This window comes from Pipistrellus hanaki, assembly GCF_964339955.1.
Source record: "Pipistrellus hanaki genome assembly, chromosome: 6".
NCBI lineage: Eukaryota > Metazoa > Chordata > Mammalia > Chiroptera > Vespertilionidae > Pipistrellus > Pipistrellus hanaki.
In genome coordinates this window covers 18,211,328-18,234,321 of record NC_140508.1, presented here as the reverse complement: position 1 = coordinate 18,234,321, position 22,994 = coordinate 18,211,328, and the positions used below count along the sequence as shown (strand labels likewise).

The 22,994-nt window shown below is 40.7% G+C and overlaps 1 protein-coding gene across 1 annotated transcript in view; it reads left to right on the top strand.

The window, feature by feature from the left end:
* The window catches only part of CFAP61 (cilia and flagella associated protein 61), a 226,504-nt gene that overhangs the window by 19,231 nt on the left and 184,279 nt on the right, over positions 1–22,994 (top strand). The window contains exons 7-8 of the mRNA XM_084888800.1: positions 5,652–5,784; positions 16,257–16,416. Coding sequence (XP_084744926.1) covers positions 5,652–5,784; positions 16,257–16,416 — 293 coding nt within the window. The remainder of the gene's footprint in view (positions 1–5,651; positions 5,785–16,256; positions 16,417–22,994) is intronic.

The following is a 22,994-nucleotide window of genomic DNA, read 5'->3' as shown; positions in this document are numbered from 1 at the left end:
CACAGGACTTATGTGCACACATATGTGCCTAACCAGTGGTCAAGGACAATAGGGGATGGGAGCAATAGTGGGGGGGCGGGGAGTAGGGGATTGGAATGGGGGGTTGAGGACAAATATGTGATACCTTAATCGATAAAGAAATTAATTTAAAAAATAATAAAAATAATAAACACGTTGATGGATGAATTGTTTTTGGTAGCCAGGGCACTTTGTTTCTGTGGGGTTAGACTTTGTCATGTGCCATTTGAGACTCCGCTAGGCTGATGTCATACTTTATCATTAGCACCGGGGGCTGATGCAAGATCATAAATTATCAATTACCCCAAGGAATGCATTTAGCAGAACAAGTTCCTCTTTACCCATTTTGGGGAAGGGCTAAGGGAGAGACTCTTTAGAACACCACAATTTACGTGTTTCCTCTTATTTTCCCCCAGAAGAACCAGTATTGAGGTATGATTATGGATAATTTTGTTAATGGGCTATTGAGGGCTCATGAGTAGCCTTACAGCCCTGGGTCTCTCTGAATTTTTATTCCTGATTTTTATATCCATAGATTAATATTTTTGTGTACATCATATAGATAAGACCATGTACATAGTTTGTTTTGGGGTCCCCTGGTTGGAGCAGTCTTGACCAACTTAAGATGAAAGTTATTAGGATATTGGGTTATTTCCCCATAATTTAAAATAATTGTCTCTTTACTAAATATTGATGCAGGTTCTCATAATGTTTGAAGATGGATTTGTTGGCTATTCTCTCTTAGAATCTTTTTAAAAAACTAATATCATCCAAGACTTGTTACAGAGTAAAGCCACTTCTGTTAGCATCCTTTTTTTTTTTTTGTTATTAATCTTCAACCAAAGATATTTTCCATTGATTTTTAGAGAGAATAAAAGGGAGGAGGAGAAACAGAGTGAAACATGTATGTGAGAGAGACACATCGATTGATTGCCTCTAGCAGGCGCCCACCTGGGGCCAGGAATTGAGCCTGCAACTGAGGTATTTGCCCTTGAGCGGAATTGAACCCAAGATCCTCCAGTCCAGAGGCTGATGCTCTAGCCGCTGAGTCAACAAGGCTAGAGCTGTTAGCACCCTTTCAGCAGGTTGCTAAGTGAGGAAGTGAGTGGATTCTGGAACCAGTGGAGCTCTTTCAGCTGAGGTCCTGGGTGCTCAGGTAGAGTCAACTGACAAGTGATTTCTGGCACAAAACAGGGGTGTGTGAAGTCTCCCAGGAGCAGACACTGCTGGGGTTTACTGCCTGCCAGAGACTGAACTTGAGGGTGTTGGATTCACCCTTACATCACCACATTGTATCCTTTTCCTGGCCCTTTTGTAGTTGCATAATGCTGAAGTAACTGGGCAGGTTTCTCAGCAAGGGGAGAAGGAGGCTGAGTGTAAGGGCTGTGGAGCTGCCAGTGTGGGGCTGTGGGCTCACTCCCAGATACGCCCTCTCAGGCCACGGGTCTCTCCCCTGAAAAGCAGGCTTAGCTACGGCACTTCAGTGCATGCAGAACATGGACAAGGTCCTGACATATGATAAGGATCCGATCCATTTTGGCCATTATTGTTGCACCTGCGCTGCAGGCTACGGTACGTGCAGATGTGAAATGTAAGCAAAGCCAGACACTGGTTAAAGTGGTGTAAGGGCAGATTTTAATCAGTAATAAATATTGCCATAGGGAAAAGAGTTCAACATAAACTGAATTCAACCTCAGTTTGTACAGAGGTGAGGAGGAGTTTTAAACGGAGAGGGAGGAGGCGATAGGGGCCCTATAGAATCAGGGAAGGAAAAAGCTATATAAAGTGGGAAGGGGGGATTGGTCCAAGTGAAAACCACCTGAGTTTGCTAACTGGCACTTATTGAAATTACTTCCCTTCCCCTGCCCCCTCCAACAGAGACTCAGAGACAGGGGTCCTATCCACAGGTGTCGGCTGGAATAAACAGGACATTTTTTTGGCAGCCTTAAGCATTCTCCGGGAGACACTTTAAGCGGGGGTTGGGTCATCCTAAGAATGTGACTGTAAGCTGTTAGAAAATATGTCAGTGTTTATTCCGGTCTTTATAGGCCAAGGTTGAGGCCCATTGAGAGGAGGGCTCAGAGTGTCCTGGCCAAAGTTGGGTCAAGGACAGAGTCTTCATCACAGAGAGACAGAGAACTCCCCCTTATCCCTGAAGAGCATGTTCCTGGGTTGGGAACATGACCTGCATTGACGTTAACACCAGAAGTGGCCAATGAGTACCCAGTGGTGACCCTGTCATTGGGGTTTCTAGGACAGAAGGCTGGAAGGTGTGAGGTGTAGGTGAGCCTTGAAAGATGCTGGAATTTGGAATAAGTGAGGGGGTCAAAGTGCTGGAGAGGAAAAGAGGTGGAAGGAGGAGAGGTGCTCTTCTAAGAACAATAAGTAGATCAACTTGTTTCATTGTTGGTGCTGAGGATGGAAAGATGGGGGCATCAACAATGAGGCTGAGGGCTTTGGCTCATCCTAGAAACAGTGGAGACTGGCAGAAGCTTTTGAGTAAGGAAGTGAGGTGAAGAAAGCAGGATTTTAAACAGATTAGTGATGGTGGATGGAATGGGTGAGTTTATTCCGACAGTGGCCAAGGGGCAACTAGTGCAATAATTCAAGCTTTTGTAGTGACAGCCTCTTCCATTCATTAACCATTTCCCTACAACTGTTCTTATTGGCCCTTGCTACCTAAGTAATAATGGTGTTAAGGATAATAACCTGTTTTTATTATTATTTGATCATTTACTGTTTTTATGACAGGTGAAAAAACTGTGACATAGGTTAAGGGACTTGCCCAAGGTTACAGCTATTAAATCCAGACTCAAGCATTCTAGCTTCCCAGCCCAGGCTGTGACCACTACACTGTATGGTTCATTCTCCAATCTTTTCAAAAGCGCTCCATAAGCTTTGACACATTTATTGTGGGGACTTAGGGCATCCCAGCCAAAGGTGACATACACACAAAAATAGATGGGCAGGAGGTCAAGCACTACTTTTAAAAAATGAGTGCAGAGCTAAAATAGTTACATATATATATATATATATATATATATATATATATATATATATATTGATTTCAGAGAGGAAGGAAGAGGGAGGGAGATAGAAATATCAATGATGAGAGAGAATCATTGATCAGCTGCCCCCTGCACGCCCCCCACTGGGGATCGAGCCCACAACTCAGTCATGTGCCCTTGACCGGAATCAGAGCTGGGACCCTTCACAGTCCGCAGGCGGAGGCTCTCTCCATCGAGCCAAACCGGCTAGGGCTAAAATAGTTTTGGAAATGGTCATGTCTGTCCTCAAAACACAGTTGGTGTTTGTTTCTGGTTCCCTGTTTCCCATTCACCACTAGAGAATCCTCCTGATGCCCTGGCATGTGGAAGGAGCCTGCTGGGTGACATCAGACCCAGGTTGGTAGTATAACAAGCAAATATCCTGGTTGCCTGGATAAGGACCCCCTGCTGTCTCTCCTTCCAGGAAGTGTTGACAAGAGATTGTATTTTTTCTTCTTGTGCTGTGGTCTGTTTGCTGGCTCTCCCCTTAGCTCTCAGGTTTTATAGGGCAGAAACCTAGTTTTTCAAATATATGTTTCTTCCATCAAGATGCTTATTATTGACGAAAACCCATCATTATTCCAAAAGTTAAGCCTGTGTTCACAAGAGGGAAAGGTTTCATTCCGGGAGAAGGGTGGAGACTTTTATCCTGAGTGCACAGGGTGGCCCATTTTAAAGCATTTAGACTGGGGGGTGGGGCTGTGGCAGGATTCGGGGGGAGGGGGATCTTTTCCAACAAGGGTTGGAGGAGCTGTGGCGGGGCTAGCAGGATGACCCACAGTGTTGATCTGTTGTCCTTGAGCCAAAGTCTCTCCTCTCAATGGCTTGTGTTTCTTGCTGCCAGTTTTCAAAAGGAATGCCTACTTAAAGGAAGATTTTTGAAGTGCCTCCTTGGCTGAGTGTAGCATGTGATGGCTGGGTCCAGATCAGCTGACCTGAGTTCTTAGCATAGCTCTGCTGCCACCTATTTCTATGGTCTCAGGCAAAGCATTCCATCATCCCCATGAGCCTTGCTCTCCTCCATCTGAGGAGTGACTATGGTGCCCTCCTCCTGCGGTTGCCATGATAATCTGGATAAAGAAAGTCCCTGAGCTTTATATACATACTAATCACTCCATAGGTGGAGCTACTATTAACATAAAAGAGAACATAAAGAAGATAAAGTGGGCCGAAACCGGTTTGGTTCAGTGGATAGAGCATCAGATTTCGGTCAAGGGCATGTACGTTGGTTGCGGGCACATCCCCGGTGGGGGGCGTGCAAGAGGCAGCTGATCCATGACTCTCTCTCATCCATGTTTCTAGCTCTCTATCTTTCTCCCTTCCTCTCTGTAAAAAATCAATTATATATATATATATATATATATATATATATATATATATTTATATATTTATATATTTATATATTTATATATTTATATATTTATATATTTATATATTTATATAAAAAGAAGATAAAGTGGGATAATGAAGATGCCATAGTAAAGAAATGAATGGGAGGAGGTTAGTAGCTAAATGAGATATATACAAAAATATAATGCAAATGTGTATATTTTTAACAAGAAAAGTATCAGGATAAAAGTATAAGAACATCTTCAAGAGTAAAATAGAACATTAAATATAACTAAGAATGTACTAAAAAGAAAAGACTGTTAAATATGGAAGCAAAATGGATCCAAGGCTAACATCATTATGTTGCCATAAATCTGGTTTTTGGGTTCTCTCTCCACCACACACACACACACACACACACACACACACACACACACACATTGGTTGTCAAGGTCACTGTAGACACTACAGCAGCAGTTGTCAACCTGTGGGTTGTGACCCACAGCTTGAGAACAGCTAGCAGGGTCACCTAAGACCATTGGAAAACACAGATATTTACATTATGATTCATAACAGTAGCAAAACTACTGTTATGAAGTAGCAACAAAAATAATTTTATGGTTGGGGGTCACTACAACATGAGGAACTGTATTAAAGGATCATGGAATTAAAAAGGTTGAGAACCACCGCTGTAGAGGGTCCTGAGAATGGATGGTGAGCAGAACTTCATTGCCTTTAAGTCAGTATTTTCCCCTGCATGTGAAGTGTCAAGATATCGCAGGAATTCTTTTGGGGGGAGGAAGAGGATTCTGGGGACAATGGCACAGGAGCAGTGTTCTTTGGAGCACATTTGGGCAATGCTTTCCCCAGCATCTTGTTCTTTGGCTCATGACAAGCTGCTCTACCTTTCACAATCGAACATGCCGAGTGTGTTCCCTCTGCCAGCAAGTTTCCACCCCCGGTCTCCTCATAGCTTCCTCTCCTTCTCCTCATTCAGGTCCCAACTCTGACATCCCTCCTCAGAGAGGTAGGTTTTCCCTGATCACTCGACCCCATCACTCTCCATCCCAGAGCACTGTCATTGTTGAAATGTGTGAAGTGATGTGTTTGTTACATTTTCACCATCTGCCTCTCCTATTAGAGTGGAAGCTCGTTTCACCTGCATGTTGTTGTATTCCTGGCATTTAGAACAGGGCCTGGCACAGAGGTGCTCCTTTTAAAGAAAGAACACTGAACTAAAGTCTTTCTGTTAAACAGGGTGGAAGATCATGACGATCTCATGCCAATATTTATGCAACATGACACAATTCTGAGAGCAACATATGGCGAATACTTTCTGGCTGAACTAATAGAGGCCCAAGACAAGGAGAACCATGCTGTCGTGTGTGAGGTTGGTGATTAGCCCCCCAGGGATACGCTTAGTGACAGAAATGGGAGAAATAAGCGTTGTCCTGGTGCCCGCCAGCCCAGCACTGTCCCCACTGCACCCGGGGGCTTCATGACCCCTCAGGCTGTCTTCCCCACTTTGTACTATCCTTGCCCTGTAACCCCCATCACTTGGGATATGCCCTACGAGTGTCCTGATTCTGCCACTTTATGCCTGCTAGGATGGTTATAATAAAAGAGGACAGTAACAAGTGTGGATAAAGATGTGGAGAAATTGTAACCCTCATATATTGCTGGTGGGATTATGAAATGGTATAGCCCAATGGTTGGCAAACTCATTAATCAACAGAGCCAAATATCAACAGTACAACGATTGAAATTTCTTTTGAGAGTCAAATTTTTTAAACTTAAACTTCTTCTGGAATCTTGCCTGAGGCCTGAAAAATCCACTGAGTGTTCTGTATATTTATTTCAGTTAGGTTCATTTGATCTAAAGTATCAATCTAGTCCAACGTTTCCTTGTTGATTTTCTATCTGGATGTTCTATCCAATGTTTGGGATATTAAAGTTTCCTACTATTCTTGTATTGTTGTCTATTTTTTCCTTCATATCTTTTAGTATTTGCTTAATATATTTAAGTAGCCGGATATGTTGGGTACACACACACACACACACACACACACACACACATAGATATATACACACACACACACATATATGTGCTTATATTTATATTTATGATTGTTATATCTTCTTGATGAACTGAACCCTTTATAATTATATAATGACCTTCTTTGTTTCTTGTTACCATGCTTGGCTTAGTGTCTATTTTGTCTGATACAAGTACCCCTGCTTTCTTTTGGTTTTCACTTGCATGGAACATCCTCCCTCCTCCCTGGCCCCCACCCCCGTCTCTCCACTTTAGCATTAGAACTAAGTGAGTCTCTTGTAGGCAGCTGTAGTTGGGTCTTGCTTTCTTATTCATCCAGCCACTCTCTATCTTTTGATTGGAGATTATAATCCATTTACATTTAGAGTAATTATTGATAGGTAAGGAGTTATTGTTTTCTTTTTTTGTAGTACCCTATTCATTTAATTATCTCTTTCTGCCTTCTTTTGTTAATTATTGGTTTTCTGTAGTGGTATGCTTATATTCTTTTTTGGGATCTACTGCAGGTTTTTGCTTCTAACAATGAGGCTTACATAAAATTTTATACATGTAGTATAATCCATTTACATTTAGAGTAATTATTGATTACTTGAGGCTTACATAAAATGTTATACATGTAGTAGTCTATTTTATGCTGATAACAACTTAACTTTGATCGTATACAAAAATTTTAACCTTTTGTTTCAATGTCACTATTTACCTTTTTAAATATTGTGTATTTATTAATAAATTATAGCTATTTTTATTTTTAATACTTTTGGACTTTAACCTTTATAATAGAGTTAAGTTTCAACATTCCACCATATTACAGTATTAGAGAATTCTGAATTTGACTATATACTTACCTTTGTCAGTGTGTTGTATATTTTCATATGTTCTCATGGTACTGATTAGTGTCCTTTCATTTCAGTTTAAAGAAGTCCTTTCAGTATTTCTTGTATGGTGATCTAGTGGTGATGAACTCCCTCAGCTTTTGTTTTTCTGGGAAAGTCTTTATCTACCTTTCATTTTGGAAGGATAGCTTTTTTGGGTAAAATGTTCTTGGTTGGCAGGGTTTTGTTCCAGCACTTTGAATATATCATTCATGCTCTCTTGCCCTGTACGGTTTCTGCTAAGATAGCCTTATAATAAATTGCAGCTTCTTGTCTCTTGCTACTTTCAAGATTCTCTACTTGTCTTTTATTTTTGACATTTTATTAAATGTGACTTGGAGGGGATCTTTTGAAGTTTACTTTGGTGACTTAGGACTTTTATGAACTTTGATATACAAATCTCTCCCTAGATTTGAGATGTTCTCAGCTCTTCTTAAATAAGCTCTTCAAAAATAAGCTTTCTGCCCCCCCCCACCCCTTCCCTTTTTCTCTCTCTGGAAATCCAATGATTGCAAATTGATCTTTTTATTATTATTATTATAATATTTCTAGATCAATTAGACTTTTTCCTCTCTTTTTCATTCTTCTTTGTTTTTCTATTACTGGATAATTTCCAAGATCCTGTCTTTGATCTCACTGGTTACTTCTTCTGCTTGATTTTAGTCTTGTGTTGATGCTCTCTATTGCATTTTGTTTTGTTTCATTCATTGTATTATTCAGAACCAAAATTTCTTTTAAATTTTTTATTTCTGTCTCTTTATTAAACTTCTCAGTGTGTGTGTGTGTGTGTGTGTGTGTGTGTGTGTGTATTGTTTTCCCGATTTTCTTGAACTGTCTTTCTGTTCTTTCATGTAGTTCATTAAGGTCCTTTTAAATAGTTATTTTAGTTCTTGATGTGGTAAGTCAGAGATCTCCATCTCTTTGAATTGGGTTACTATAAGATAATTGTGATACTTGATAGTGTCATATTTCCTTGCTTTTTAAATGTTCCTTGGAATTTTGTGTTACTGGCTTCACTTTTGAAGTAGCCCTCATCTCCTTCATAGGTGAAATATCTCCATTATCCCTATAAGGAATTCTGAGGTTTCTTGGATATCCTGTGAATACATCTGCTCCATGTTTCTTGCTTTCTCTTATGGCAGAATTCTTAAGCTCATATGTAGTCTCTGAATCTTGAGAAGCAGCAGGCCGAGTATTGATAGCCTCTTTTCCCAAAGATGGCACTAAACTCAAGTTTGTGGTCTTTCTCTGGCCCACTGCTTTAAGTAATTTTCTGCATTTGCTCATTAGCCATCTGCCAAAGCCTGCTCATGCTGCTGCTGGAAACATGCAAGGGAGCTAGCCATGGGGGTAGGGTGGTATATTGGTGAGGAGCAGAGAGCTGGGCATGCTCATGGGCCAGTTGGGAGGATTCATGGGTGATACATTACCAGTAGGTCATGGGTGAACTTCTTGGTAGAATTTACAACATATTTATGGTTTGTGTTTCTTTAATGTTCTCCAAGAATTCTATCTGTTGTTTTCCTAGACTTTTCACCCACCCCACCCCAGTTTTGGTGCCCCTATTTAGTACACATGAATGGGGTGAAATTAAACAAGTCCCTTACTTGCTCATATGCTATCCCTTTCCCCACCTCAAGAAAGAGATATCTTGGCACTAATCTGTGTCTCCTTGGTGATGGGTGACATGGTTAATGTCAAACTGTTCCTTTTACCTACTCTAGTTTGTCCAAATTCAGACTTTTTTTTTGCTTCAATGAAGTCCCAGAAGTTCTCTAGAAACATGTCCCTTCACAAAGGCTCTCTCCTCTGCGAGTGATTAAGTCAGTGGCTCCCAGACCACACCAAGAGGTGCTGGAGCCAGTTCATAAGGTCACACATGGTCCATAGCCAGGACTGATGACTGTCTGCCTATGTCCTGATGCACAGTAGGCAAGACTCCTTCCAGGTCCTGTTATAAATGGTACTGGATTTCATAGGCACTTTTGTTCAACGATAGATGCTAAATATTTGCTGTTGAATTGGGGAACAAAATGATGGATATCTTTAAGCTGCCTTGATGCTGACATCACTCTGGAGAAGGCTTTTAATTTTTTGCTTCTGCTTCCAAGGTGCTAGCTTCAACCTAAATCATTTGAGTTAGTGCTCCTGAAGAGCAGCTGCAGTGGGAAGACACTCACATTTGTTCTTTCTCTAGTCGTATGTTACACATTTTTATTGTGTGTAGCCATCAGATGAAAGTTGTAGGCTTAAAATTGCAATCCCAACTCTGCAAGGACCCTTTGGTGTCTCTAGAGAGCCAATCACCAAGAGGTCGTGCTGCCTCAGACACCAGAAGCTTTGTGTTCTTTGGAGATGAGACCACAGACTCAGTCTCAAATGGAAAGGCAGAAACAAGACCCCTCAATAGGGAGGAAAACATTTAAAAAAAAATATATATATATATATTTTATTGATTTTTTACAGAGAGGAAGGGATAGGGACAGAGAGCTAGAAACATTGATGAGAGAGAAACCTCAACCAGCTGCCTCCTGCACACTCCCTACTGGGGATGTGCCCGCAACCAAGGTACATGCCCTTGACCGGAATCGAACCTGGGACCCTTCAGTCCGCAGACCGATGCTCTATCCACTGAGCCAAACCGGTTTCGGCGGGAGGAAACCATTTTAGGATATGGGAGCAGATCTTCAGTCTGTGCCAAACTGTATCCAGTTAATTAAGCCTTTTCAGGTTCAAAATCAGTGCTGTCACGGTCCTCCCCCCTGTCTCCCTGTATCATTCATTCTCCCAATCCCCTAGACTTCCTCAGGTTGGCCCTTTAGGCAGTGGTATGCTGGAATTAGCTCTCTCTCTGGCTTACAAGAGCCAATTGTTAAGTCTTCAGTAATTTTGCAAGCTGGTTGTTAAACACAGCCATTATTAAAAATTAAATTTATAAACTTACAGTGTAATAAATTATATTAAAAACAAAGCTAATAAATGCTCAATACCCATCACTTCCTGATTATTTTACTAATACCTGTGCTCTTTAGGTTTATGTCCGTGGTCTCTGTAGAGTGGAAATACTATATAATGGTGGCTACTGGGCATCCCTTTCCAGCTCCCTGTCCAGTGACATTACATCGGTAGTTTACAATTGGCCACAATGGGAGTATTTATATCACAGAAATTGGAATTTGCTGCAAGACAGGGCTTTCCCCCCCAAAATGCCAATTAGGCATTTACTTGTTTCCCATGCTTCTATGTGACTCCAGTTGACCAGAGATAATAGAACACAGTGCATCACGTCTGTCTCTTACCAGCCCAGCTCACAGTAGTTACAGGCCCTGCATGTAGAGTGTCTGAGAGTTATGCCTGTGCCGTGTGCAAAGCCCTTAATTAAAGGTTTTTAACTGTGAGGACATTCTTTGGCTTGATAGCTACTTTGGAGTCATCACTTTGCTGCAAGTTGCTTTTCATAACTTTGCCCTGGCTTACCTTGTCATCTGGTGTTTACTCCAAACTGAGATTTCTGGGAAGGGAAGTTAGAGGCCAAGGGCAGCTCCTAGAGACAGATGGCGGGGTGTCTGCTTTGGCATTATCCATGGTGTAGGCACCGCTGACCCGTGTGCAGACAGAGCCTGCCATCTCAGCCATGCCCTTGGCATAAGGAAGAGGGGATCAAAGCTGGCACTGTTCACAGCGAGGGCTACCCAATTGTGGAGTATTGCCACCCAAAGGGATGAATGACCATAGGGCCTTTTTGATGGAAGCATGTTCGATACAGTGCACATGTGTCTATAAATGGACCTGCCTGTGAGGACAAGACCACTGCACCTTATGTACCATCATGTGGATCACAACAACAACAAAACTTACGGTTTCACTCTGCAGTATAAGAAAATTGAAGACTCCTTCGTGGCAGAAAGTATTCCTGTCACCTGGGTGGTAGGTAGCCGCCAGCAATCAACGCCTTTTCATTGTACAGATGAAAACAGTCCATTACACCCATTTATTGTTTTGGGGAAACATATTCATAAAAAGGTGCATTGGAACACTTCCACAAATTCATAATTCAGAGCAGTGTTTCTCAAATCAAAATAGTTATTTGAAAGAAACTCAAAGGAAACAGCGGACACGTCCACAGTATGTCCTTGCTCGGGAGCAGTCCATAATTGTGAACTTTTGTGAATTGTCACAACCCGGGATGAATGATGGGAATATAACAGGTTGTAGAATTGGAGAATGTTAAATCTTTGTTTCTAATGGCAAAACATGTTTTTCTCATTTTCATCAGAATGTGTGATCCATGCCATTTGAAATCAAATTCCAAACACAATGAGCCATTAGTGTAATAGCTCATTACTAACAGCAGTCTTATAAATAATACATTCTTATCATGCGCATGCAGCTCGCCACGAAGCCAGCGAAAGGTATTTCAGGCCATCGAAGTTTCTTTGTGCCAGCGTGGCTGCAGATTAGAAGGACATCTCCATGTGAACCAAGATGGATGCCAATTTTCCCTGCCGAGAGGGAGGCTGGCCGCCTCTCTCTGCACATATGGTAGATGGATTGGTTAATCAGCGTCTGCTGAGTCTTGGGCCTACAATTACAGAGAAGCCAGACAACTGCAGCTACCCAGCCTTTGTTCATGAGTGCAAACAAGACAAACAATCTCTTGTTATTTGGGGAAAAAATTAAAATGTTTATTTTGGACTTTTATTAAAGTGTCAATGGCTTTATAAAACAGCTGTGTAAATTCAGCCTTTTACAGCTAGCTGGTATCATTTTGGGGAGCCGGTAAAGAAAAGAATATGCATGGAAAAATTAATTTTCTGATCATCCCCTTATATTTAAGCATTAAAGAGAAAATAAAGGAAATATCACATGTATTTTTCAAACATATGTTTGCAAACAAATGGTTTTAAACTAGAAGGCACATTTGAGAACATTAGTTTAATACCTAATTTTTCTGTGCCATTTAAAAGATTGAGCATTATTGTAGCTTAATTTTCTGCTTTAGTAGGCTAAAACAATGATTTCCAACTTTTTCATCTCATGACACACAAACTAATTACTAAAGTTATGTGGCACATTAAAAAATATACTTCTTGTTAATCTGACCAAAAATATAGGTATAATTTTGAATGATTTACCAAAAATAATAATAATAATAGTAATTACCTATGCTGTTTGAAAAAATTGGGTGCCAATACTTGTATATAAGAAGTTCTGGTACCAAGAATTAACTAATCAGATGTAATCTTGCCCTAACCGGTTTGACTCAGTGGATAGAGCGTCGGTCTGCAGACTCAAGGGTCCCAGGTTGGATTCTGGTGGAGGTCATGTACCTTGGTTGTGGGCACATCCCCAGTAGGGGATGTGCAAGAGGCAGCTGATTGATATTTATCTCTCATTGATGTTTCTAACTCTCTCTCTCCCTTCCTCTCTGTAAAGAATCAATAAAATATATTTTAAAAGAAGAAAAGATGCAATCTTATGTGACATGACCAATAAGATGTGATTCCGTTATATGATCTATATATTTATGGTTTGGGACAGAGCATTCACAACAGTCCACTTTTGCTGTGTTAGCTGTTGTCATTTTTTAAAAAGTGCTTTTATTTATTTTAGAGAGAGAGGTAGGGAGAGGGAGAGATAGAAACACTGATTGGCTACCTCCTGCACACTCCCTACCGGGATTAAGCCTGCAACCAGGGTATGTGTCCACACCGGGAATCAAACCGGTGACTTTTTGGTGTACTGGTCAATACTCAACCAACTGAGCCACACCAGTCAGTGTTGTTGTCTTTTTAATTTTTCATTTGTCAATCTAAAGGAAAAGAGGTCAGTGCCCCTGATTAAATAGACAATTATTACATGTTTTTAAAATTCTTGTGGCACACCAGTAGGAAATTGTGTTAAAATATTAATCATTTTCTCCAAATGGGCATTTATGGGATGATGCTACATTTTGGGGACTAGGGAATGCCTATGATTATTGAGTTCTACTTTTTTAGTGGAATATTTATCCCCCCAAAAAGGCTAAAAACTTGAGGGATAAATGCTAGTTTCTATTACGGTAAGAACTGGCAGTCAAACCAGTTAACCAGAATTTGCTTCAAACCCATGTAATAATCAGCAGGAATTATTTATATGAGATTTATTTTTTCCACTTTTACTGATATAATTGACATATATCGTTGTATAAATTTAAGTGTACAACATAATGATTTGATATATGTACATATTACAAAATAATTACCACAATAAGATTAGTTAACCAAGAAACTATACATTTTCTCTCACTCTCTTTTAAAATTTTAAATGCTTATCTTATGGAGAAGAATGAAGTATAGAATTATTTAATAGATATACTGTAATAAAGAATTTCAACAACAGTCATCTCTTAATGTGGAATATGATAGAATTAAATTTCTTAATTTATATTTTAGTACCAATCATAGGTGCAGATTAGCTTGTTACTCATTAAAAGATAACTTGTTTCCTCTAATCACAGCCCTCTGACACCAAATAAGTTTTCCATCCATACCAACTAGTTCTTCAGCTCTCAAGGCACCACTGGGTGTCCTGCAGCTCTGTTCTGACACTACCTGGAGTCGGCACAGACCCACACCTTTAGAGCTCATACCCACAAGACTGCTCCCACTTCAGACGCCAGTCACAAGCCCCAGATTGCCACCTGTACTCCTGACTGGCGACAAATCAGGGGTTCCCACAACCCCCTCCTTGGGTTCACTAATTTAATAGTACAGCTCACAGAACACAGGGGAAAATTTAAAAAATATATATATTTTATTGATTTTGTACAGAGAAGAAGGGAGGGAGATAGAGAGTTAGAAACATCAATGAGAGAGAGTCATTGATTAGCTGCCTCCTGCACACCCCCTAGGGATATGCCCGCAACCAAGGTACATGCTTTTGACCGGAATCGAACCCGGGACCCTTCAGTCCCCAAGCCTACACTCCATCCATTGAGCCAAACCGGTTTTGGCACACAGGGAAATGTTTTAATTACTACCACAGTTCATTATAAAAGATACAACTCGGGCCCTGGCCAGTGTGGCTCGGTTGGTTGGGCTTGATCCCATTCACCAAAAGGTTGCCAGTTCAATTCCAGCCTGAGTTTCAGGCTCTCTCCCTGGTAGAGGGGCATGAAGGATACAACTAATCATTGATGTTTCTCTCTCTCTCTCTCTCTCTCTCTCTCTCTCTCTCTCTCTCTCAACCAATAAAAATTAATTTTAAAAAAAGATACAGCTCAGGAACAGTCAAATGGAAAAGATACATAGAGCAAGGTGTATGTGTGTGTGTGTGGGAGGGGTGAGTTTTCTTGCTCTCTTTGAGCACATCACCTCCAAGCACCTCAATGAGTTTCACTAAACCAAAAACTCCTTAACCCAGTTGTTTAGGGGTTTTTATGGTAGTTCCACGAATGGTTGATTATATTATTGGCTATTGGTGATTGAACTTAATCTCTGGCCCCTCTCCCCTCTCTTGAGATGAGGGGTGGGACTGAAAGTCCCAACCCTCAAATCACAGGTTTCATTCCTCTGACAACTAGCCCCCTTTTTCAGAGTCACCTTATTAGCCTAAACTCAGGTATCCTTGAAACTGGCTATTATGAAAAACTTAAGATGCGCCTTTTAGGAAATTGCAAGTGTTTTAGGAGCTTGCTCTTGGATCAGGGATGAAGACCAGATATAAATTCCTTATTATATCATACTATCACATTCTTTTTTTTTTTTTTTTAATATTTTTTATTGGTTTTGTACAGAGAGGAAGGGAGAGAGATAGAGAGTTAGAAACATCGATGAGAGAGAGTCATCGACCAGCTGCCTCTTGCACACCCCCTACTGGGGATATGCCCACAACCAAGGTACATGCCCTTGACCGGAATCGAACCCGGGACCCCCCAGTCCCCAAGCCGACGCTCTATCCATTGAGCCAAACCAGTTTCGGCAGATACTATCACATTCTTAATCCTAACTATGTCTTTCTCATCAAAGGCCTAAAATCATGGGGACCATTGTAAGAGGTTCGCACAGGTAGCTATTATGATGCTGGAAGGTGATAGATGCATTTTTAGATTAGACCCACGAGTTTACCTTGCTCAGACATTTCCACCAAACCTTTATCCTCACCTCTCCTCCCTCTGAGACCATCTAAGCAAATAAATGAATTCAAGAAAATCAAAGAGTTCCCACCTGGTAAAGAGTGAGTGACCATGAACTTTTCTCTGAATCAGGAGTCAATCAGATGGACACGGGAACAATGGCTGGTCTTTGAGAACTGTGCATGGGGTCTTTGAGAACTGTGCATGGTACCGAGGAGGAGAGTGGACAGAAGGCTAGGCTTGCAGTGGGATAATGCAAAGGATATGGGGCAGGCGGGGCACTGCCTGGGCCAAGAGGGCACATGTTAAGTTCCAAATAGTTTTTCTTCAAGAACTCTCTGGCAACTTCCCTATGTTAGGTATCCAGAATTGGATAGGATTGCTGACCATGGTCACCTGTTGAACACTAGAGGCCCAGTGCACAAAATCTGGGATCCCTAGTTGCTGCAGGCTGCCAGCCAGGATCTCCCTTCCTCTGTTGGCTGCCTGCTGCCATCAGCAGGGGCCTGCCTCCCTTCTCACAGTTGGCTGCTGGCCCCATTCCCTGGCCGAACTCCTGGTTGAACTCCTGGTCGAGGGGACAATTTGCATATTAGGCTTTTATTATATAGGATTGTTTTGAGTGTGTTGTGTGTGCCATGCATTGTGCTGGACACTAGAGCTGCTGAAGGAAAGCACTGCTCCCTCCCTCAAATGCCTCAAAGTACTTGCCAAACTACGTTGGTCCAATCACCCACTATGCTATGGACTCATGAAAGTTCCATGCTGAGAATTCATTTGAGGACTGATAGAGTAACTAGATATTTTGGATGTTGCAGGTGGAAGGTGTAGCTGTTGGGTTCATGAGCGTGTGCTCAAGAGTGAACATGGAGCTCCTACATGAGTGCTTTGACTTGGGGCCCTTCCACGGATTCTGCGACCCACATCCTGATGACGTTCTGGAGCAACCAGGAGACCTAAGCTTTCAAGGAAGTCTAGGTACAGAGGCTATCACAGGAATGTGTCAGAAATTAAATCCATGCCTATACACAACTGTGATTTCCTAATCGATGGAACTAATTTTATATTTCCTTCTGAAATTCTCTTAAAGGTATAGGTTTTCCCCATGGCTAATCAAATCATTGTGCACATATCCTTGAGCTCAGATAGTCTAAATTTTAAAATTTTAGTTTAGTTAAACATAGTGGCCTTGCAATTTAAGGTTTCCTAAATCCAGAATGTCTGCCTTTAGATTGTTTATGGTGAAATGATTGGTAATATTTAATGATTTTACATATACATGCAAACATAATTATAATGAGTGAATTTTTCAAATCAGTAACTCAAGAAGTTCTATATGCCTTTAAGTTTTAATCCTACCAGTTGGTGCTTTGTGTTTATGTCGTTAGCAAATTATTATTTTTGCAATGGTACTGGCCTATTTAATCAAATAGTCACTTTTACTTACTTAATTTCTTCCTACCCATCTGAAATAACAAAATTGATTTTAAAACATTGTCTGTATCAGGATTTTCACCAAGTGAAATTAGGTAATCTCAAACTTTGGTATTTTTATTTAATGAGATCTTACTGCATTCCTGGGTATCTTTGCAGTTAAATGTTTCGGGTCTTAAATCAGACAGATGCAGGCAAGGTATGTTAATTCACTTTCTACACCAGGGTTTCTTCATTTGTAAAATAGGAACCATAGTGATACCACCTACACAGAAGAGTTGTGAAGTTTCACTGAGATCATCCATGTCAAGAGCTTTACTCTAGTGCTCAATAAATGTTGGTCATTGTTGTTAGCAATTGTTATTTCTTTGTGATTGGCCTTTCACCCTCTTGAGTCTTCCCAAGTCAAAATCTGGGCATTTTGAATTGTTCCACTTTCTGCAAGATTATATATCAAGATTGTTAAATAAAAAATAAAAGAAAGAAAGAAAGAAAGAGAAAACACACTGGGTGGTGGGAAAGCTCTTGTTAATCTAAACAATAGCATGTGCTGTCATTCTCTTGATGGAAACCGAGTGCACAGAGCTCATCTGAATGTCCAGCCACCAATGCAGAGGCGGTTTCCTTTTTGCACTGAAGACTGTACTCTTCCCAAAAAAGAGATTTGAGGCCGTTGTTTTTTAATAGTGAAGGCTGACTCGCTCATGCTTCCTAGCAAAGAGATGTTGGAGTGCAATAAGGGAACTTTTCAGCATGAGGCAATCTTCAGTCATAATTTATTATTGCCATTTTTCAAATGTGTAAATTCTTAAAGAAAGTGGCATTAAATAGGTTTTATGGATCAATTTTCTCATGTATAAAATGGAGATAAAAAATAGTCTCTAACCCAAAGAATTGTTGGGAAGATTAAATGTTAGGATCTATAAGATGTACTTAACTCAGTGCCAAGTACAGAGTAAGTCCTAAAAATTTTTAAGTTGCTCCCCTCTCCCCCCACACCCTTTGGCTCAGTGGTTGAATGTCAACCTATAAACCAGTAGGTCATGGCTCAATTCCTGATTGGGGCAAATGCCCGGGTTGCAAGTTCGATCCTCAGTGTGGGATGTGAAGGAGGCAGCCAATCAATAATTCTCTCTCATCATTGATGTTTCTATCCCTCTCTCCCTCTTTCTTCCTCTCTGAAATCAATATATATATATATATATATATATATATATATATGTATATGTATATGTATATGTATATGTATATGTATATGTATATGTATACACACACACACACACACATATATATATATATATATATATATATATATATATATATAAAGTTGAAATGATATAGTCTTTTCCAGTGTGTTCCTGAGAAGCTTTGAGGCTACTGATGATCGTGCCAGATATATATAGAATGAATGGAAAGTTTCTATTTTGGAAACTTATGGGGAGAACAACATTTAAAATTTAGACTTAAAAACACACATAATCTAGTATATCCCTGTTTAGCAAAAGCCCTCAGAGATATGGGAGCTGAAAAGAAGTTCTATTTCTCTCTATGGCCTTTAATATTTTTACTTAAAATTAGTTGATCTCAAAAAAGGATGTTACATTAAGGAAATGAGGAAACTTGTGTTATCTTCTGTGCCTTGTTTATTTATGAAAATCTAGTTTTATGTTCACTGACACAAAGATGATTATGAAATTTTCACCAGGGAGCACTATTGTAGCCTTCCAAATAACGCAGGGATGGATCCACAAATAATCAAGAGCTCATTATGTCTAAGAAAAGAGTCATCACCACATTTGCTGCCATCTTCCTATCAACAACAAAGAATGAGGCTCCAGAGAAAATTCTATGATCTCCTGTTCGTGTTTTTTTTTTCTTTTTCTTTTTTTTTTTCTTTTTTTTTTCCTGATGAAAGTCTCAAGTTAAAGGAAATATAATTTCTCTAAAATATGAACTAAAATTCTTGGTTCAGATGGGCATACATCATTGTGCCTTATACCTTGTATTTTATCCAGTGCTTTTTTTCAAAGGATTTTCATATATATCTTCTCATTTTATTCCTTTAAGTTGATGAGAGAGCTAGGATAGGTGACATGGTTTCCTTTTTATGCCTGCCCAAGCTCATGCAAGGTTATAAAGCTCATCAGGGGCTAACCCAGTATCCAGCTCCAGTCCTCTCTGCTTGTCCAGGTAACTTAGGTAAGATGGCTTTGACTGAAAACTCCAGTGGGTTTTACTACACTAGATACATGGTCCATTTTTTTTTTTTTTTTTTTTTTTGCTTCAACAACATATTGGATTAGCACTTTTTAATGGGTTCTCAGTGGCATATCCCTAGGTCTGTCACCAGACCAGCAATACGGGGCACTGGCCCTGCCTGGCATGGTCCCGGACCTTTCACGTGTCAGGAGACCTCGAGGCTCTTGACTCACGCAGAAAAAGTTTCCAGATCAAGTCGGAGTAAGAACAAAAGCAAGTTTTATTCAGGGAGAGAAAGAGATGTCAGGGTCAGGGTGCTGCTCTGAAAGAAGCAAGAGTGCATGTCCAAGCGGATGCAGGCCAGCTGGAGTGAGTTGTGCACACGGTCAGTTCCTGGGATTTTACATGATCCCGGTTTTTGAACTTTGTGGCACCAAATTCTTTCTCCACCTTCGGGTGGGGTGGGGGTCTTGTTCCTAATATGGTCTGTTCTTGTATTGGTCCTCCTTGCCCCCCCCCCCCTTCTATTTGTAGTGTCGATTTTCATTATAATGCTGATATAATGAGTTTGGAGGTGGGCCCCTGGTCAGTTTTTTATCTCCACCTTGGAATGAGCTGACAGTAGCAAGTTCCTGTTGTTGTTGACTTTGGTGACCACGGCAGAAGTGTCAGATGTGGAGGCGGGGGCTCTGAGGAAAGGGCTCAGTGGCCTGTGAAGTCCGTCCCTACTTCCTCATCCCACTTGTCGGTATTTTTCCCCTCACTTCTTTCTGTCCTGCCTCAAGACTATTGGGTGTGCTCTGAACAAGTTCCACCTGTGGACTCTTCACCTCTGCATCTGTGGGATTTGGAACTGGCTGGCCACTCTGCCCTGTGCCAGAGGCAGGCCAGGACTGCCAGGAGCTAACACACCGAGCACAGGCTCTCCTTCCCTGTCTCACATCACTGCCTCCTCACTACTTTCTTCTCTTACTGCTTTCAAGGTAAATGGTTGAACAGGAATCCTCGACTCCAAGTCTGCTTCTCAGGGAACCCACGCCAAGACGCTGCTGTGAAAACACACACACGTGATAGGGCATAAATACCCATGCTTCCGGTGGGAGACCTGGGAGGCAGGCGTGTGAGACTGTTTCCCCCAGTTCCTCCGCAGAGTTAAGTTCCAGCTGTCCACAGTGCTGCGCTGTGCAATGACACATACCTTGTTTCCCCGAAAATAAGACAGTGTCTTATATTAATTTTTGCTCCCAAAGATGTGCTAGGTCTTATTTTCAGGGGATGTCTTATTTTTCCATGAAGAAGAATACGGTACACATTTATTGCTAAATGAAAATAAAGGAAATTTATTATCTGTATATGGTATGGCAGTATGGTGGTTGTCAACATAAACCAGACAAACTGTGAATCCTACAGCATCGAGAATTTACTCATTTATTCAATGACAATCATGTCATCATCTTCTGGAACATCATCATAACAATCCAATTCCTGAATTTCCTGGTGAATTTTTTGTGACTCCATTTCTTTCAGAATCAGTGGACCAAATCTCTCATGTTTAGCAATAGCACTGTCTTTAAACGAGTACTTCTTGTCAAGGTAGCCTGCTCGCAGTGCATTTGCAATGCAACTGTCAGTGATTTTCTCCCATGAATTCTTCACCCAAGTCACAACTTCTTGCAGTTTAGGTTTCTCAAAGTTTCCACGCTGATTTCTCTCCATTCTATTTTCAATGTAGTCATTAATTTCCATGCTCAAATTGTCTTTGAATGGCTTGTTTATTGCAATATCAAGAGTCTGGAGATAGACCGTCATTCCTGTGGGAATCATTATTTGATCTATAAGGGGGGCCTTATTTTCGGGGGAATGCCTTATATTTCACTAAGAAGAAAACCTGTAAGTAGGTCTTATTTTCGGAGGATGTCTTATTTTCAGGGAAACACGGTACTAGTACTCTACCCTCTCTTTCTCTCTTCCTCACCGCTCTCCCGGTGCTTCCGGGAATCCCCTCTCAAATGAACTGCAACTTCTCAGATCCTGGACTCAAGGTCAGGTCTTTTCCCACCGGCTGTGAAACTTGCAATTTTACACCAGCCTGAACCCTTTCAGGCAGAAGAACGTCCCAGCTCAACCTTCTTAAGCTAATACCGTGGCTCTCCGTTAGCTATTCACACACGTTCTGATCAGCCTGCTGTCCGTCCTATCAGCCATATCCGAAGTTAGCATTGTATTTAAAAAGTGTAACTGAGCACATTCAATTTGCATTTTACTTGACTCATTTGTATATGTTTTCATCGTTAGCCATCCGCTTTGCATATATAACCTATCACAGACTTGAACATTTTAGTTTATAATTATTAAATCTTGGGACCAAACTAGGACCAATGGGAACAATGTCTAAGGATACAGATTTTGTCCCAGTGGGAGGAAAATCTGATAAAAGTGTATGTTTTTATTTAATGGAGTACCTAGCATAGAAATAGCAAGTTCTCTGAATAATGGAAGAATTCATAAAGAAACACAGATGCTAAGCGTCTCTGAATACTTAGTGAACACACATCAACATAGTCTATATGTCTGGCACTTTATGAATATATTCCTTCAGTGACAATACAATGGCTCAAAATAATATTTTTTTTCCAGTTGGCCCCACCACTGGCCCTGCCCTGCCTTTGCAAATCAAGCTGTGTCTTGTTCACAGTATCGCACAATGAAGACTTTGGAATCAGAATTGAGCTAGCAATTTTCTTGATAATGCATAAGGCAAAATAGGTCACAGCCTGTGTGTTTCCACAGCTGTATTGGCATTGCCACATTTTCTACTTAAAAAAAAAAAGAAAAGAAAAGAAACAAGGAAGAAATAAAACTTTTGTTTGTCATGTAGGTTAGTATGACCTGGGGAGCAGGGATCTGTTTTAAATGAGGCCTGCAAGGTTCAGACCTGTGAATCTCATTATACCACTGGGGCCTAGCATGCAGGATCTCTATGGAATGGAATGTGCCATTGGCAGGGAGAATTATAATTTCATATAACAGAATTGTGGGCTTTCAAAAGAATAACCAATACAGCCCCTCACCAATATAACCAACTCACCCAGGAAAAGTGCTGGTTACTATACATTTAGAGAAGATCCTTCAAAATATAATTTTCATAACATCTCCACATAAAACATAGCCATGCTGCCTTTTAAATAAAATTTTTAAAAAAATCACTCTTTGTCATGAAATGTTTCTTTATGTCTTAAATTTATTTTCATCGAACTTACATTTGCTTCTGGCCTCAGATTCTCTCCTTTGTAGGGGTAGGAAACATCTGGAATCACTCTCCATGTGCCCGACCGAAGAAACAATGGCTAAATCAAACCATTTATTGTGTCTCCATAAAATAGAAGACGGGTCTTTCAGCCCATCTTCCTAAGGATCTATTTTATATGTCTGGTTGCCTTCTAGTTTACTTTGTGGATTCCAAATATGGGTGAAACACTCGTCTACAGAGAATAGCAGTATTTCTGCCAAAACATGTGCATTATGTATCTCAGAATATCTATTTTAATATCCCGTGTGTTCTGTAGTTATTTCACTAGTGACCCACTAGGACTCTGTATTACGTTTGTTCAGGCTGGCATAACAGAGTACCACAGCCTGGGGAGCTTAAACAACGGACATTTATTTTCTCACAGTTCTGAAGGCTAGAAGTCTGCCATGAGGGCGTTGGCAGGGTTGGTTTCCTGTGAGGCCTCTCTCCGTGGCTTCTAGATGGCTGCTCTCTCCCTGTGTCTTCGTGTGGTCCCTGTCCATATCCTAATCTCCTCTTGTTACAGGGATACAGTCATATGGGATTAAAGGCCATCGTATGACCTCATTTTGCTTTCATTATCTCTTTAAAGGCCTTACCTCCAAATATAGACACATTCTGAGGTGCTGGGGGT